This window comes from Poecilia latipinna, unplaced genomic scaffold (assembly GCF_001443285.1).
Source record: "Poecilia latipinna isolate Pla-1442-1.1 unplaced genomic scaffold, P_latipinna-1.0 Scaffold1287, whole genome shotgun sequence".
NCBI classification, from domain to species: Eukaryota; Metazoa; Chordata; class Actinopteri; order Cyprinodontiformes; family Poeciliidae; genus Poecilia; species Poecilia latipinna.
This window is the reverse complement of record NW_015113903.1, coordinates 312821-330157: the sequence shown is the minus strand read 5'-3', so window position 1 is coordinate 330157 and position 17337 is coordinate 312821. Positions and strand designations below refer to the sequence as shown.

Sequence of the window (17337 nt, the reverse complement as noted above, 5' to 3'; positions counted from 1 at the left end):
GTGTCTGATCAAACCCTGTACTAAAACCTGCAGTACTCCACAGCAGCCACTAGAGGGCCTCACTCCCTGTTAATCCTCTGGTTGTTGAGTCTTTGGACTGAAGACAACAGAGACATGAAGCAGTAAAGATCAGAGACAGAGCTGCTGAGGAAGCAGAAAACTCTCTGATTGGTCGAGTTGAAGTGGCCCCGCCCACTGACCTTCAGCTCATCCAATGACATCATTTCCTCCTCCTGCTGCAGTGGAAGAACCTTGTTGATCTGCTGTGTGGCTCTAAGGACTCCAGACATGTTGCTCTCCCTCGTTTTGCTTCTGTCTCTCATTAGAGGTGAGTTTAGGTTTTTTCCATCTGCTCCATTAATTAATAATCTTGTCACCAGTTAATTTAGTTGAGCAGGTTGTTAGAGTAATACTGTTCAGGGGACATTTTTCCACTTTTTCTTCTCCTCTTACCCTCATGGACGATGTTCGTCTAATGGCTTCATTTCTTCCAGGTCTAACAGCTCAGGCTCAAGACTTCATCTCTCCTGTTGGTAATGAAGTCAACGGGATAGAAGGACAACTTGTCTCACTCCGCTGTAAATACCAGACGGGTTCCGTCAATCCCAACCTTCACTGGTATAAACAAGTTTCTGATGTTGAGGCTCCTCAGTTCCTGCTGTGGAAAGGAGCAAAGAACCAAAGTAAGGAGTCGTACGTTCCCAACGATCGTTACAGATCAGTAACAACAGACACATCGACTGAGCTGCAGATAGAAACAGCAACCCTGGCAGACTCAGGCCTTTACTACTGCGCTCTAGAAACACAGTGGTGCAACATGTAGAGGAGGCTGTACAAAAACCTGACCACAGACACCAGACTCATGTTCGAAGATAAGAGAAACCACAAACCACCGCTCCTCATCCAAGGTTTCTGCTTTTTACTTGTTCAGGGAAGAAATGGAAGCTCATCATCTGATCGTCAAGGAAAAATACACAATTATAACTCCTGACAATTTTCCTAATTTTTAAAATTCTTAATTATTTATCGTAAGGAAAATAAAAGTTTACTATGAGCAAGAGAACATTTTCAGAAAAGTCAGCCATTTTCTAGTGATGCTTAAAAGTTTTGTACAAAGAGGTTTTTAGATTTAAGGAGTTCTGCAAATAATTTATCACCTTATTTTCAACATTCTGACTTCAAAGCTTAGAAAAATCAACATCTGAAGCAAAACTTCAGGACGACTCAGCATCCTGAAACCTGTAGGAGCAAAAGGTCCAGATAAAATGACCACCAGCCTCTAACAGGATAAATTTAATCTGAATGAAGTTTCAGTTTTTTCTCCTCAGGAAGAAAAGCTGCAGAGTTTCAGGCTGAAATGTTTGATCTACTGAACCCGTTTAATGGAACCGAAACTGAAAAAAATCAGATGAAAACCAATGAGTTGGTTTCATCTGGTGCAGCAGAGCCGAGTCCAGACGGAGACGATTCTGGAAGGAAACCCGGTGAAAGTTTCATATCGATGCTCCAAACTCATCAAACCGTTTCTTCTTCTGGACCCGACAGCTGCAGATCCTCCTCCCACAAACTGGGTCGGTGCCGAGCAGCCTGGGCTCTGCTCTCTGAACCCGTCTCGGATCAGAACCTCACTGCTGGGACCGGCTCACCTATTCATGGATCAACAGCGCCATCATGTGGACTCAGGTTGAAAGTGAAAACTCTTCCAGTCATTTTTTAATGATCTTTTGTTTCAGTGAGCTGAATTCCTGCTGCAGCGTTTTAATGTTTCATTCATGTGATCATAGCTGATCATTTCTCTCATCTTTAACAGGAGAAGCTTTAAACCAGAGGCGGTAACCTCCGGGCCGGTCCAGAGGGAAACACACATCTTCACTTCTACATTCAGAAGTTTTTCTGTCCTTTTCGGTTCTTCAGTGTATTTATGTTTATTTATGATTATTTCAAACATCCCCCTTCAGTCTCCTGCTGCTCTGCATCCTGGTTTCCATCCCACAATCATGAAAAATTAGAAATATTGTTTTTGTATTTCTTTTAAAGCTTGCTCTTTATTTCGAGCTGATTTTTCATCCCTGCTTCCTGTTTTCATTGTTTCCATTCATGGATCCTCTGATTTCCTCTCAATAATGTTTATTTTTATGTTTGAACTGAATTTATTTTACATTTTTGATGCCTTCAGATTTAATCGATCTGCCCTGTAGAGCAAATGCTTCAGTACCAAAAACGGCCAGCAGGTGGCGGTGGCGCTCCATCAGAGAAATGGACTGATTTCATTGGGAAACTGTAAAACATGAAGGAAATGAATTCACTATGAACCATTATTGGACATTATGGTATTTTTATGATGTGAAGACTTTGAACTGCCTGGCTGCTGAAATGTGCAATAAATTTGATTTGAACTGATTCTAATCAGCAGCTCATGTTTCCTGGTCGGCCTTTAACTAGGCCACATCATGAGAAACAGAAACTGGAGAAATGCTGCATTGAAAGGAAATCAACTGTTTCATCTGATCATAAATTCATGATTCAGTCCAGATTCAGAGGAACCAGCTGGTTCTGAACATCTCAGGCAGTTTGTTCCAGGTCTGGTTCTGGTTCTGGTTCTGGTGAAACCGACCTGATGGGTCAACATGGTTCCTACCTGAGCAGCAGGTTTCAGACCAAAGCCTCTCAGAGCTTCATGAAGTTCTGATTCACTGACAGACGGAGAACCAGAGCAGAGATTCTGCACCCGGTTCTGATCCGATCAACTGGACCGGATGGACAACATCCAGAAACGGAGCCTTCTGTCCAGCTGCATGCGGGGTGTACTCACTAACTGCCTGGAGGGTGTACTGACTTCCTGTTTGTGTCCATGGAGTTCATCGGTTCCTCTTCTCATTTGCAGCCAATCAGCTGCTTCCTGTTTTATTTCTTTAGTTTTTATCACATATTTTCCTGCTGCCTCTGGAGGGAAACTCTGCTGGAGTCTCCAGTTTTACTCTGTCGGTTGTTTACCTGACCTGTTATTGCCTGGCTGTGTGTGTGTGTGTGTGTGTGTGTGTGTGTGTGTGTGTGTGTGTGTGTGCGTGTGTGTTTCCCAGTCTTTATCAGGTCTTTCTGAACTTTTATCAAACATTAAGTCATATTTCTGGTCTGCGTCTCGCTCCAGATTCTCCAGGTGGATTTTTTCTCCCAGAAAAGATTTGAACTGGAAGTGAAACCAGGAGGAACTGAAGCTCCTGCTGCTGCTTCGCTGAACAACAGTTTGAAAAAAATCTGATTTATAACTAAAACAAATGATATTAAAATCTGATGCATGAAACAATCTAAGCCGCACTGGAAGCTGAACTGTGGAAGATTTTATTTTTCACTTCCTCAACAAACAAAGATGAGATGATCCAACTGAGCCGTCAGACCTTCAACCCTTAAAGTCTCACCTGGTTCTGCATCACCAGCCTGAACTGTTTTCACTGGTCATGTTTATAAATCAAATGCAATTATATCTACAAATCTATATGTCTTTAAAACAACAATCCAGATATTAGCATGTAGCTTGTTGTATTCAACTCATATTTTAATAAGTTAAACTAATAATTTTTTGCAGCCATCTTGCTAAACAACAAACATTCCGTTCGCCTCTCACCGACTCCACTCAGTTCAGTCCAAGTCAAACTTCACGGCTCCAAGCTGAACTGGTTCAGATCTGAATCCTGTTCACACTGTGAGTCCTAAAGTGAATTAAGAGCATGAAGGGACGACCTGGATGTTTGGGAGCAGAAACTGTTTTGTCTCCAGCTTCACACCTGAAGCCTGAATGACCGTCAGGACGCCGTGATTGGCTAAAGGCGTCCCTCAGTCTGTCCGTCAGTCTGTCTTTCAGTCTGTCTTTCAGTCCTTCCAGGTTCTTTCATTCTTGGACTCTTCCTCTAGCTGACCGTTCTCTCCTGGAGGGACAGAGACCTTCCTAACGTCTGTCCACATCTCTTCTGTTACGCTGAAGGTCCGATCAGCCATTAGCAGGAACACGACCACCGAGTCGTCCGGAAACTTTATAATGTGATGATTCTCCTGTGGCAGGAATCTGTGTGCAGAACAAACAATAAAGATGCTGAAAGTGTGGCAGACACCTCAGCGTCAGACGAAGTGCCTCTGACCAGATGTGGCGTCAGTATGGAGAAGAATCAGGTTAATATTCACATCTCTGGACCTCAGCAAATATGATGGCAGATGGAAAATCAATGAAAAGCTTCACATGCGGCAGCATCGTCCTCTTCCTGCTCTGGAACTGAAGCGGATCCAGCAAATAAGTTCCCATTTCACGAATCGTTTCGATTTCAGAACAAGTCAAAGCTTCAGCCTAAAATCATTTAACTCCTCATGAGATTCAGCTTTGGGCACCAAATATTTCCAAATGTTTGTCACTTAGCAGAGCATCAAGGATTTATGGAAAAGCTGATATCTGCTGGCTGCTCTGTTCAGGTTCTGATCCGTCAACCAGCAGGGTTGACAGATCAGAGTTTTCTCTGACTGTCTTCAGTTATAAACACGTTTCTGTGAGCAGGAGGAAAACAGGCAGTTCATCCCTAAAACGTTAAAACGGTTATTAAAGTTCATTAGAGACATTTAAATCAGACACAACTCCTCTTTTCCAGTCCTGGTTTTTACAGCACTGGAAGTTTTTACTGAGGATCTTTATCATCACTTCACCTCCAGCATCACTCTGGATATCAGAAAAACACATATTAATGTCTCTGTTCTGGTTTTTTCGTGAAAACATCCTGAATGAAAACAGAGAACAGAAACACTGAACGCTGAACTGCAGTTCTGTAAACATCCACTTGATGGTGCTGTTGTCCAACAAAACAGAAAAACAGCCAGCATGAAGGACGCCACCTACAGGATGCAGGAGTCCTAGCAGCTTCAGATTCCACTGAAATGATTTGATTCAAATCAGAAATAAAAACACAGAAGAAAGAAAACTGAGGAATTCTGGGATGTTTTCATTTCTCTTGGTTTATTTTCAGATCCAGATGTTTCAGGTCAGATCATCAGACTGATCTCTGTTCGATACCAGCTGTGATGAAAGGATGACAGAAAATATGTTTTATTACAGGAAATAAATACAGATGTTTATATTTAGAAACTTAGAAGTGACCTGAGCTTCTGTGTGATCGGTTTCATCTGATGGATGTTTAAATGATTTTAATGTGAATATTTAGTATTTTATAATAGTTGAAGAGTCGACTCACCTGGTTTTCCAGATGCTTTTGTTGCTGCTGGTTTGTTTCCAGTCTGAAGGAGACTGAGAAGGTTTCTGTTGACCTTTACAGAAACCAGGTCAGACCAAACCCAGATCAGTGAATCGTCTTCGGTTCAGTCACTGAGTCGGTGAAACTTTGCTCCTCCTCATGTGACTCAGCTCTGAATGTTCTGGAAACAGAAACATGATTAAAATAATCTGATCGTTTCATGACTGAAAACAATCGTCTTGTTTCTCTGAACAGGAAGTGACTTCAGTCTTCATTAGCAGGAAACCGGAGATGACTGAAATCAACATCAACGATTCATCAGGTTGATGCTCTGAAATGTTGCATTAAAGCCGTTAGCGTCTTTTAAAACCATCTGACGATAAATATGATGAGATTATAATCCAGAACAGAAATAAAACCAACAATATGAGCCACAGGGTGAAACATTTAAAGAGTTAGCTAGCATAGCTACAGTTACATCCAAAACTATTCAAGTCCAAATGAAAATTAGGCTCCATGTTGGATATTTTTCAGGTTCAAGAAAAACTTTTTTTCTCAGGATTTGATCAAAATTCAGCAGAAAACCTGTTAATTTTACTGATTACTTCCTCACTGGGTCACCTTCAATGATTTCTGCCTCAACTTCCTGATTCAAATCAATCAGTTCCTCTGATGCACCAATCAGAGGCCTCCTTACCTGCATCAGGTGAGTTGATAGGACAGCTGGTTCACCTGGACAGGTGAGACAAACGATGCCAAACATTCAGAGACGAGTCGAACTCCAGGAAGGAGCCAGGAAAGATTCCTGCAGATCCGCCGGGAATCGTTACAGGATCCGGAGCAGCTCCTCCTGCTGGCAGAACCGAGACATTACAGGCGAGAGCAGCAGGAACGTCCTGAGAGTCCAGAGTCCCTCAGTCTGTCTGTCCCTCAGTCAGTCTGTCCCTCAGTCTGTCTGTCCCTCAGTCTGTCTGTCCCTCAGTCTGTCCCTCAGTCTGTCTGTCCATCAGTCTGTCTGTCCATCAGTCTGTCTGTCCCTCAGTCTGTCCCTCAGTCAGTCTGTCCCTCAGTCAGTCTGTCCCTCAGTCTGTCTGTCCCTCAGTCTGTCCCTCAGTCTGTCCCTCAGGGTCACGGTGTCCTGAAGACGACCCTGACCTCTTGACCTCCAGCTCTGCTCTGAACTCTGATCATCTTTTCATGTTAAAAACTTTAAATTTTTTAATTTCTGTATAAACTCATTTTTCCTCTTCTGGGTTTTAATTAAATTCCTTCTTAAATTATTGAAAGTGTTTCAAAGTTTCCCTTCAGCAAATAGAATTAAATCATTTAATGTGTTTATGACAGCATATTTTATTTATCTGATTAATCCCATCATTTATCTGTTCTGTCATATTTCATAAACACTGAATGGATATTCACAGTAAAAGTTGCTTTGGTCTGTTTACTGCTGCCTCTGAGGTCAAAGGTCATCTAGATTTACTTCCTGCTTTAATAATTCTGGTTCCAAACTGACAGTTTTAATCCAGATTATAGATCTGAATGTGTAGCGATGACCAGCTGCTGCTGTGGTTCATGTTGTCATATTTATAACTGAATGAATGATTCTTGTTTCCTGGAAGTTGCAGCTGCAGGTTTTTTTTTTTCCGTCGGAAACTTTCTGCGGTCGAGTTTCTCTGGTTCAGCCGGATGTTTGTCAGATTCTGGGTCGACCGCAAAGAAGCTGCTGCTGCTGCTGCTGCTGCTGCTGATGATGATGATGATGAAGATGATGATGATGATGCCACCACCGACTCGTCTCTCAGCTGCTGCCTTCCGGTGCGGTCGGCCTAGTCAAAGCAACAAACACCAGAAAGGAGCGAACAGCATCTGCTGAACCTCTGACACAAAAACAATTAAAACTGATTTCTGTATTAATGGCTGCTGCTGCTGCTCAACCTGGGGAGGGTCAAAGGTCATCTCTGAACTGGCCCAGCAGAATCAGGCCAACGTCAAAGGTCATAGTATCCAGAAACAAGATGGCAGCCGGATCTGAAGAACATCGTCAGCTGGACCGAAGCGTGATGTCATCAGGGTTGACCCAGCTGAAGGCTCGGCGGTGGCGGAGTGATGCTGTGGGCCCCAGAGTGACCAGGATCTGCCTGCTAGCTTGATCTTCCTGACATTAATCATGTTGAGCTTCTTGTCGTATTTCCTGACGTCCAGAGGAAAAGCTCCGGCGGCCTGGTTTTGGCCCCTGCGCCTCATGTTTGACAGCTGCTCCAGATTAAGGTTTAGTGTTTATTGAACCTGAAAAATAAAATAGAAATAAAATAAAAATAACAAACAGCAACAAACCCAGGTGTTGGGATGGCCTAGTCAAAGTAGAGACGTCAGCCACAGACTGAGGCAGAGCAGAGTGGACCTGATGGTTCTGATGGACCTGATGGTTCTGATGGACTCTGAGCTGCTGAGTCACTTTATGATTGTTTGGATCCAGAAGAAATTTAATTTTTTTATTTATAAAATATTTTAATTTGATATTTAAATATTTAAATATTTTTACCTTAAAACCATAAAAGTATCAATAAATTAGTTATGGATCTAATCAATAATCAATAAGTATCTGCTGGTTTTTCCAGTTATTTTATGATTTAAAAAATATTTCTGCTGTTTGTCACAACGTCCTGTAGTTTCTCTTTTAATGCTTAAATATATGAAAACATCATAAACATTATGAATATTATAAATATTATAAACATTCTAATTATAAATATTATAATTATAAATATCAACATTATAAATCTAAATATTATAATTATAAATATAAACATTATAAATATAAATATTATAATTATAAATATAAACATTATAAATATAAATATAATTATAAATATAAACATTATAAATATAAATATTATAATTATAAATATAAACATTATAAATATTATAAACGTTATAAATATTATTTTAAATAAACTCAGCTGCACCTTGAAACACAGAACATTATTTATAACTGCAGAATTTTTATGTTCAGTATTTTTATTCTTTATTCTGTTTTTATGTGTTTTATTTTCTATTTGTTTTTTATTTAATCGTCACTGATGGATAATAAAGTTCTAATTTCATCTCATTTATACAATAATATGTAACGTTGATATAAAGGTTATGTAAATTATCTGTCTGTTTTTAAATGATCCAGTTTGAACCACTAAATTATTTATTCAAGCAGGTTTTTATTTTTTATTATTTATTTATGTAAAACAGGAAATGACCTTAAATGTGTTTTATTCCCGTTTATATAAAGATTAATGTTCTGTTTGGGATGAATGAATGAATTCATCTGCAGCTCGGTGTGACCTCTGACCTCTGCTGAGTGTTTTCTGGATGTTTCTGCAGCTGCTGCTGGCGGCGGCAGGAAGTGTGAGACCTGCTCCGGTTCTGGTCGGGGCGCCTGGCCCGGTTCCCCGCCCCGCCGGCTTCCTGTCCCAGCGGGCTGAGAGGCGCCAGCCGCAGCCGCCTTCGCCTCTGACGCTCAGCGACCGCATCCTGTGGAAACTGAGAGCGGAAGATCCTCAGCAGCCAATCAGGACGCAGAAGCAGCGCCCACGCCGTGACGTCACAGCCGCCACAGGAAGTCTGCAGCTTCAGGTCACAACATGATTTTACATGAATTCAACTATTAATTTAAATGAGATAATCTGGATTGTTTAGAGGGAATTATGTTTTCTATCCTGATTATTTTCACATTTTGTAAAAAATAAAATAAAATAAATTTTATGTTAATTCATTTAAAGTGATTCAGTAAAAAAAAGATTCAGATTCATGATTTAAACCTTTGAAGGTTTTTAATCCTCTGAATCTAAATCATCCACAAACCAGACAGGAACAATAATAATAAAGATAATAAAGATCATAATAATGTAAGTTTATAATGTAATTTAATCTTTCAGTGTAATTTAAGGAACAGAACTGATTCTGTTATGAATCAGAGAATAATTAATAATCAATGCTTTGATTGATGGATGATCTGCAGGGATCCTCATATGAGGAAATTATTATTATGTAATAATAATAAAAATTATGTAATAATAATAAAATGATTATCATGTAATACTAGTTTCTGTTTTCAGCGTCTAAATGAACCTTCAGCTTAAATCCTGAACTGAGAAAAAATTTAAATCTGTAATTTCACTCATCAGGATTAAATTCATTCAATTTCAGGCAAAGAGAAAATTTAACATCATATTTTAGTAAAAACAGAAAAAAATGATCAGAACCTCCAGCAACTGGGTCAGGAGCCCAATGTTCGACCCGGAACCATTTGGACCCGGAACCATTTGGACCCAGAACCATTTGGACCCGGAACCATTTGGACCCAGAACCATTTGGACCCGGAACCATTTGGACCCGGTTCGGTTCATTTTAGCTCCTGGAGGTTAAAATAACGAATAAAATCTCTGGTTCTGGTCGGTTGGTTCTGTTGGGTTCTGCTACAAGTTCAATCATTCAGACGTCGGATTGAAGCTTTTATAGAAGAACCAGAACCAGGACCTGGACCAGGACCAGGACCAGGATCAGGATCAGGACCAGGATCAGGACCAGGACCAGAACCAGAACCAGCATGGCAGCATGAAGCAGGCCGTCTTTCTGTCTGAAATCCTGATCACGAAACCCGACGTCTGAAGCAGGTCAGGCTTAAACAAAGCAAAGAAGAAGAATGAGAGGAAGTGGAGTTCAGGTCAGAGGTCAGAGGTCAGAGGATCCTAATTAAAGCCTCCAAGCTAAGATGCTAAGGTTCATGATCCTGTTAGCAACACGGTAACCATGACGATGAATCATAAATTATAAATAACATCAAACTGAATCGGTTCAGATGAATCAGTGACTGATTCATTCAGTCATTCAGATCAATTCAAATTATAGTTTCAATAAATTTATAAAAGTCATAAATGGTGAAAATTCATCAGATGATTTTATGAACTTATTGATCCTTCAGCTGTTATCTGTAATATTTATGCTAAACTAATAACAAGACTCAGTTTAGCTCCTGTTACCATGGCGATAAGAAGGCCATGTTAAATGCTCCAATATTCTGAAAATCTGTTTCATTTCCTCATAATGAGGTTAAAGAGCCGATCAAAGTTATAAAAATATAAAATATGTTCAGATGGTTTAAATAAAAAAATGACACACACACACACACACACACACACACACACACACACACACACACACACACACACACACACACACACACACACACACACAGCTGCTCTGCGGGTTTCCATAGTTTCCATTCGGTCTGAACAGGAAGTGATGAAACTCGTTCATCAGATTCTTCGCCTCTCAGTCGGGATCTGGATCCAGGAAACCACAGAAGAAGAGCGCGGCTCCTTCATCGCCTCCTCCTCTTCCTCCACCTGCTCAGAACCGCCACCAGGACATCCTGCAGGTTTTGGGTCAGAACTCTGAGCAGCTTCACATCCAGAACCGGGTCAAAGTTTGGCCTCAAATTGTTTCAACTAAACGCTGAATATAAAATAAAACCTGATAAAAAACTAAATGCTGAAACAGGCAGGAGGGTTGATGCCCCCACCTGTTTCTGGGTCCTGATCAGACGATTCATTCAGACGATGTTCTGGTTGTTTGGTGTGAAAACGACGGAACGTTTTTGTTTGGTCCAAACGGCTCAATCTGAACCTCGAGACTCCAGACGGTTTAGACCAGGGGGCCCAAAGGGGGTCCTGGAGGCCCGGCATCCTGCATGTGTTGGTTCTGTCCCTGCTGGTAGAAACAACCTGCAGGTCTGCTTAGGCCTCCAGGACCCAGTTTGGACCCACTAGTCTAACAGAACCGTTTCCATCTGATGGACGTTTACAGACACAACGGGTCATTAACCCATTACTGATGGCAGAAAGACCACAGGACACCAGAACCAGAACCAGGACCAGGACAGAACCAGAACCCGAACCAGGACCAGGACAGAACCAGAACCAGAACCAGGACAGAACCAGGACAGAACCAGAACCAGAACCAGGACCAGGACAGAACCAGAACCAGAACCAGGACCAGAACCAGGCCAGAACCAGAACCAGGACCAGGACAGAACCAGAACCAGAACCAGGATCAGGACAGAACCAGAACCAGAACCAGAACAGAACCAGACCAGAACAACCTTACCTCGTATTTTTGTTTCCTTGTATTTTTAGGCTCTGGATGTTTAATTATTGAGATCATTTCTATCATCTGGTGGCGTTTCTGACAGACGGAATAAATTTGGTTCTCCAGCGATGAGGAGCATCGCAGAGCAGCGTCACACCAGGAGGAAACCAAACCAAACCAACGTCGGCAGCATAAAGTCGGATGTTCTTCTATTTCAAAGAATAAAATCATACAGATTCCCAACAGAACTGCTTCTCATTTCTGAGATTAAAACTAAAATATGAATATATTTAATGAGATTTTCTGTCACAGATGAACGTAGCATCAGTTGTTTCAGCTCTGTTGGATTTTATTCGTCAGACAGGAAGACAGAGAGAGATGTCAAAGGTCAACAGGCTGGGAATCGAACCCGCTGAGGTTCAGTCACCGCCGCCACAACGTAGCTCCAGTTTTCAGCTCCATCCATCCCACAGCATGCTGCTGCCACCACAATGTTTTCCTTCATATTTTAGGGTCAAATATTTCGATCCACAGTTCCCTCCACTGCCTGCCGACCCGTCAGAAAGCGACTCGCGCCGCCATGATGAACCTGTTGGCGTTAAACTGGTACTTTGTATCAGCTGTGGTTGTTTTAAAGTGCTTTATAAATAAAGTTGGTTAAAACTGGCCGGCTCAGAACCGGACAGTTGGCGCCTGAGGTCACTTTATTTAGTGGATCTAACTTTATGTCAGGTTGCTGCGCGGCGCCTGCACAAGCCGCAGGATGCAACCAAACGGATCATCTTACTGCAAACAGGAAAGGGACCTAGTATGAAGACGTAGGTCATGTATTAACCCATTATTAAACATGTACGGGTTCATTCCTGAATTTGCCAATCGTTCATGTTCTTTGTCGTGTTCTTCTGCCGCTGCATCTAATTCATTTACAGGTTCGCCAATGCATCAGTGAATAAATATGTATTCACTGATTTACAGCAAACAGTTGATGGAAGGCGTCTAATCATCAGTAACCCTGGAGCTCCACCATCATGTAGCCTAGCATGTAGACTAGCATGTAGCATCTAGACTTAAGTCTCCTCTGGTGTCCATGGAAACGCCGTTATGACACACTGGTATAAACCGTGGAGTGAATTCAGGCAGATTTGATCAAATCAACAAACGGTTTGGTTTCTACGCTAGCTAACGCCATTAGCTAACGCCACTAGCTAACACCGCAAGCTAACGCCGCTAGCTAACGCCGCTAGCTAACGCCACTAGCTAACACCGCAAGCTAACGCCGCAAGCTAACGCCGCTAGCTAACGCCGCAAGCTAACGCCACTAGCTAACGCCGCAAGCTAACGCCGCAAGCTAACGCCGCAAGCTAACGCCGCAAGCTAATGCTGCTTTCTGTGAGCTACGTCCCAGTTAGCCCAACTGAAACCGGTAGAAGCCAAACTGGAGAAAACAATCTCAGTCGCTCTGATCAAAACTCCCGTCCCTCACTAACAACGTCCATCATGGCGCCTCAGCGCCGTCAGGTGGGGTTGTTTTATCCCTGACAGCGTCACCACCGGGGTCACCACAGGGGTCACCACAGGGGTCACCACAGGTTAAAATGTTAGAATTTATTTCCTTCATTTGATTGAATTTCATAACTCAGTGAATTTATGACCTCAGGACAAGATGAGCAATAAAACATGTTAAGTCATAATTTATTTCTGAACCTAAATACACTTTTTAAATGTTTCTGTGTCACTAGAACCAAACAGAACCAGTTAACAGAACCAGCTAACAGAACCAGCTAACAGAACCAGTTAACAGAACCAGCTAACAGAACCAGCTAACAGAACCAATTAACAGAACCAGCTAACAGAACCAGTTAACAGAACCAGCTAACAGAACCAGCTGGTCTCTTCACAGGATTCATGGAAGAAATGAATATTTTTTAGTTCTCTGGGTTTATTTGTTTGGGTGAAATTTATTTTTCAGATGATTTTTGGCCTTAATTTGCTGATAAGGAGACAAAAATCTTTTATCCTCAATAATATTTAACTGGATTCTCGCTGGTTTGCTGAGAAAACATTATTAATCTGGATGAAAGTTTTTTCTGCACATTTCTAAACTCATTCCTTTTGTTTTTTGCTCTGCTTCCCTTTAATTTAAGAACATTTATGCATATTTTCCCTTATTGTCCATTAAACTGTTTCCTTCAGAAGCATGGAGGCAGAAGCTGGTTGGTTTCTGGAGCATCAGAAACGTTTCACAGATGTCAACATAAGACATTTATTCTGTTCATCGGTTCTGGTCCATTGGTTCTGGTCCGTATGTTCTGGTCCATTGGTTCTGGTCCGTATGTTCTGGTCCATTGGTTCTGGTTCATCGGTTCTGGTTCATCGGTTCTGGTCCGTCGGTTCTGGTTCATCGGTTCTGGTCCGTCGGTTCTGGTTCATTGGTTCTGGTCCGTCGGTTCTGGTTCATCGGTTCTGGTCCATCGGTTCTGGTCCATTGGTTCTGGCTCATCAGTTTGGTTCGTCGGTTCTGGTCCGTCGGTTCTGATCCATTGGTTCTGGTTCATTGGTTCTGGTTCATCGGTCCTGGTTCATCGGTTCTGGTCCATCGGTTCTGGTTCATTCTGGTTAATCTGACCCGTTTTCGTGCTTGCCGCTCCCTCCCACACCCAGCTGTCTGAACAAACACTTTCGTATCTCAGCTCTGCAGGTTTTGCAGCAGAACAAACAGGAAACCACAGAAACATCAGCAGCTCGTTTGAGCCGCTCTGCTGATCTCTGACAGATTACAGATTATCTCTCATATCACTTTGATAGCACCTGAAAACATGAGTAGAGATCAACAAATCGATTCTGCAGCTGAAGGATGAAAAGTTTCATCAAAAGTTTCACTAAAACCGACCAGACGGTCTAAAGAAGAAGACTTGTGTTTCATTGAGCAACAGGAGGAAGCTGAGGTGTGTCAGAGTAAAGATGGCCGCCGCTGCTCAGAGGTCGACCTTTGACACGGTCGGCCATGTTAAACAGGCCGAAGGTTCTGGATCTCATAGGACATTCTGGGTCCAGACCGACCCAGTCCAGACCAACCCGTTCTCCTCTGAGGTTCCTCAGGCTCCGATTTGGGTCCACTTCGATTTTCCTGTTACATTATTTCACTCTCTGGTTTCATCCTGTTCAGATTCTCTCATTTATGCTGATGACACTGAACTGTTGGACAGGTTGGACATGTTGGCCGTCCTCGTGTTTGTCCTGATCAGTGATCGTCTCTCTGGTTCTGAACACCAGAAAGACACAAACGGGTTTTTACTCCCAGTCACCTGCATCAAAACATCCACTGGATCCTTCTGCCTGTTAAAATCGGAGGTTAAACTTCAGGCGTCATCAGGCTGCGACTCACGTTGAGGCCGTTTCTGTTTCATGTAAGAAACTTTTCTAAGGTCAGACAGACGAGCTGATCTGGAGGAAATCGTTCAGGCTTTAGTCTGACCTCGTCTGTTACTGTAACGCCTTTTTTACCTGCTGGTTAAATCCTTCGTTTGGTATGAATGCAGAACGCAGCAGCCAGACTAAATCCTGTCGTGTCCCTCTGGTTGGTTTTAGGATTGATGTAAAGTTCTGGTGCTGACTTGCAGAGGGTCACATGACCAGGCTGCCGGTTCCCTGGTAGCTAAATGCTCTGCCGGTTCCCTGGTAGCTAAATGCTCTGCCGGTTCCCTGGTAGCTAAATGTTCTGCCGGTTCCCTGGTAGCTAAATGCTCTGCCGGTTCTCTGACGTTTATCAGTCGGAGGTTTTGGCCCGTTTTTCCCTCACGGCTCCGATTTCTGACTGGAGGTTTTTATAAAGCAACTAAAACATTTTTATTTTCTTATGTTTTATGTTTTCTATGGTTTTCAGGCTGATTTCTGTCGTCCTTTGTGATTTCATGTCTGTGGAAATCATTTTATAAATGAACTTACTGTCTGACTAAAGATCAGACTCTGAGTCAGACGTGTCTCCGTCTCCCTGATGCTGTTTGCTCTGCCGGATCGTCACCATGAACCCGATCTGCTGTGACCTTTGACCTCTGCAGCGATGGAGGTTCATCATAACAACACGGCAGCTTCACTGGAACATTTCTCTGAATTTCTGCTTCAGATTTCATGACTTTATTTCAGTTTAGTTAAATTTGCTTCAGTTTAACACAAATGTAACTTCTTCATTATGAAGACAAAAATAAATCATAAATGTTCCGTAACGACTCTTTCAAACCAAAGAGTTTCAGCAGTTATCTATGAATCAGAACCGGATCAGAACCAGAAAAATCTGCTAATATGAAAGATTCTGATCCTCTGGTTTCATCTCCATCTCGTCTTTATTCATATTTCAGCTGAGTTTTATTTTCTCCCTGCTGGTTCTGGTACCGGTTTCGGCCCGACTCCTGGGGAGATTCACCATAATTCAATATTCACTTTCATTGATCTGCTGATCATAACTGATCAGATTCAGCAGAAATAACACCGAATCCTTCCTGCTGGATCCGAATCATCCAAAGATAAAAAGTTTTTCCTGAACAGATGAAACCAAAACATAAATAAATAAATAAAACCCAAACCAGCAGCAGAACCTCTGCAGCCTCTGACCTTCATCTGACCTTCATCTGACCTGAAGCCCAGAGTCCAGCTGGATCTGTCGGGTTTGACTGAAAACATTTTCCTGGATGAACTTTAACCTCCAGCAGGAAAAACAGCAAAGATCCGAACAGACCAGAGCAACGATAGATGTTAAACTATAGATGTTCAACTATAGATGTTCAACTATAGATGTTCAACTATAGATGTTTCATACCTGAGCAGATTTATTCTTTATTAATTTTTGAAATCTAGTCAAAGTCTCAGCTGCTGCTTCCTGTCCAACACAAACACATCATGATTTTATTTTGAAAAGCTGACATCATTTCCTCCCACCAGCTGTTTAATCTGCTTTCCGTTTTGGGTGATAAAATATTTAAATTTGTTTGAGTTTATTGTTTTTAAAGTTCTGCTGCTGATGCTCCATCATTTATTTTATTTCATTTTCATCTTTATGATTTTTCTTTTCAATCTTTACTTTTTTTCTGCTGTAGATTAAAAGTTGCAGCTGAACCAACTCTGGGTTAGAAATACTAATTATAATCAGTCATAATAAATGAATGACATTCTGGTTCAGGTCCAGGTCCAGGTTCTGGTTCTGGTTCTGTTCTGGTTCTGGTTCTGTTTGGACTGAATGACTTTAAACCACAAACTGAATGAGTTGAACTCAGTTCAACGACTTTGAGATGATTTTACTTTTGAATTGACATTAAATAAATAAACTGAATCAAATTTAATGTAATATTTTAATCTGAACTATTTTCTGTGGCTAAAAGCAGAAAATCATCATAATTAATATAAATAAAAGCTTGAAGACATTCATCTGTGTGCAAATAATCTAATCTAATCTGGGAGATTTTATTACTGGAATAAATGAACTTCAGTAAATATTAATAAATGAGAAAATCATTTTTACTACATTTTCTTTATTTGGTGAAAATGTAAATATTATCATGAGTCAGAAAATAAAACCATCAGCTCTCGTTTCTTTTATGATTTTATTTTGAAGTTCCACACAGTCGGTCATAAACTACATATTTCTGATGTAACTAATATTTACACAAACATGAAACAATAATTCATTCATCAGGAGTAAAACAGAAGAAGTGATTTTAAGACAATCATGTTTATAACTTCATATTCAGGTTTTTAACAGGAAGTTTTATCTACAGATCCTCCAGGATCGGATCTGATCGGGTTGGATCGGATCGGGTCGGATCGGATTGGATCGGGTCGGATCGGGTCGGGTCGGATTGGATCGGGTCGGATCGGGTCGGATCGGATCGGATCGGGTCGGGTCGGATCGGGTCAGATCGGATCGGGTCAGATCGGATCTGGTTGGGTTGGATCGGAACGGGTCGGATTGGATCGG

At 41.6% G+C, this 17337-nt stretch overlaps 1 protein-coding gene and 1 long non-coding RNA gene across 2 annotated transcripts in view; one reads left to right on the top strand and one right to left on the bottom strand.

Annotated features, from left to right (window-relative positions):
* Window positions 1-834: 834 nt before the first annotated feature.
* On the top strand, window positions 835-2399 carry LOC106961304 (uncharacterized). Its single transcript, XR_001427743.1, has 2 exons — window positions 835-1683; window positions 1811-2399. It is a non-coding gene; the product is annotated as an uncharacterized LOC106961304 (long non-coding RNA).
* Window positions 2400-3316: 917 nt separating this feature from the next.
* LOC106961310 (T-cell receptor alpha chain C region) overlaps window positions 3317-17337 on the bottom strand; it is a 39089-nt gene continuing 25068 nt past the window's right edge. Inside the window, exons 5-8 of the mRNA XM_074527713.1 lie at window positions 8572-8762; window positions 5926-7514; window positions 5229-5409; window positions 3317-4060 (exon numbers count right to left, since the gene is read on the bottom strand). Coding sequence (XP_074383814.1) covers window positions 8740-8762 — 23 coding nt within the window. The 3' untranslated portion in view covers window positions 3317-4060; window positions 5229-5409; window positions 5926-7514; window positions 8572-8739. The remainder of the gene's footprint in view (window positions 4061-5228; window positions 5410-5925; window positions 7515-8571; window positions 8763-17337) is intronic.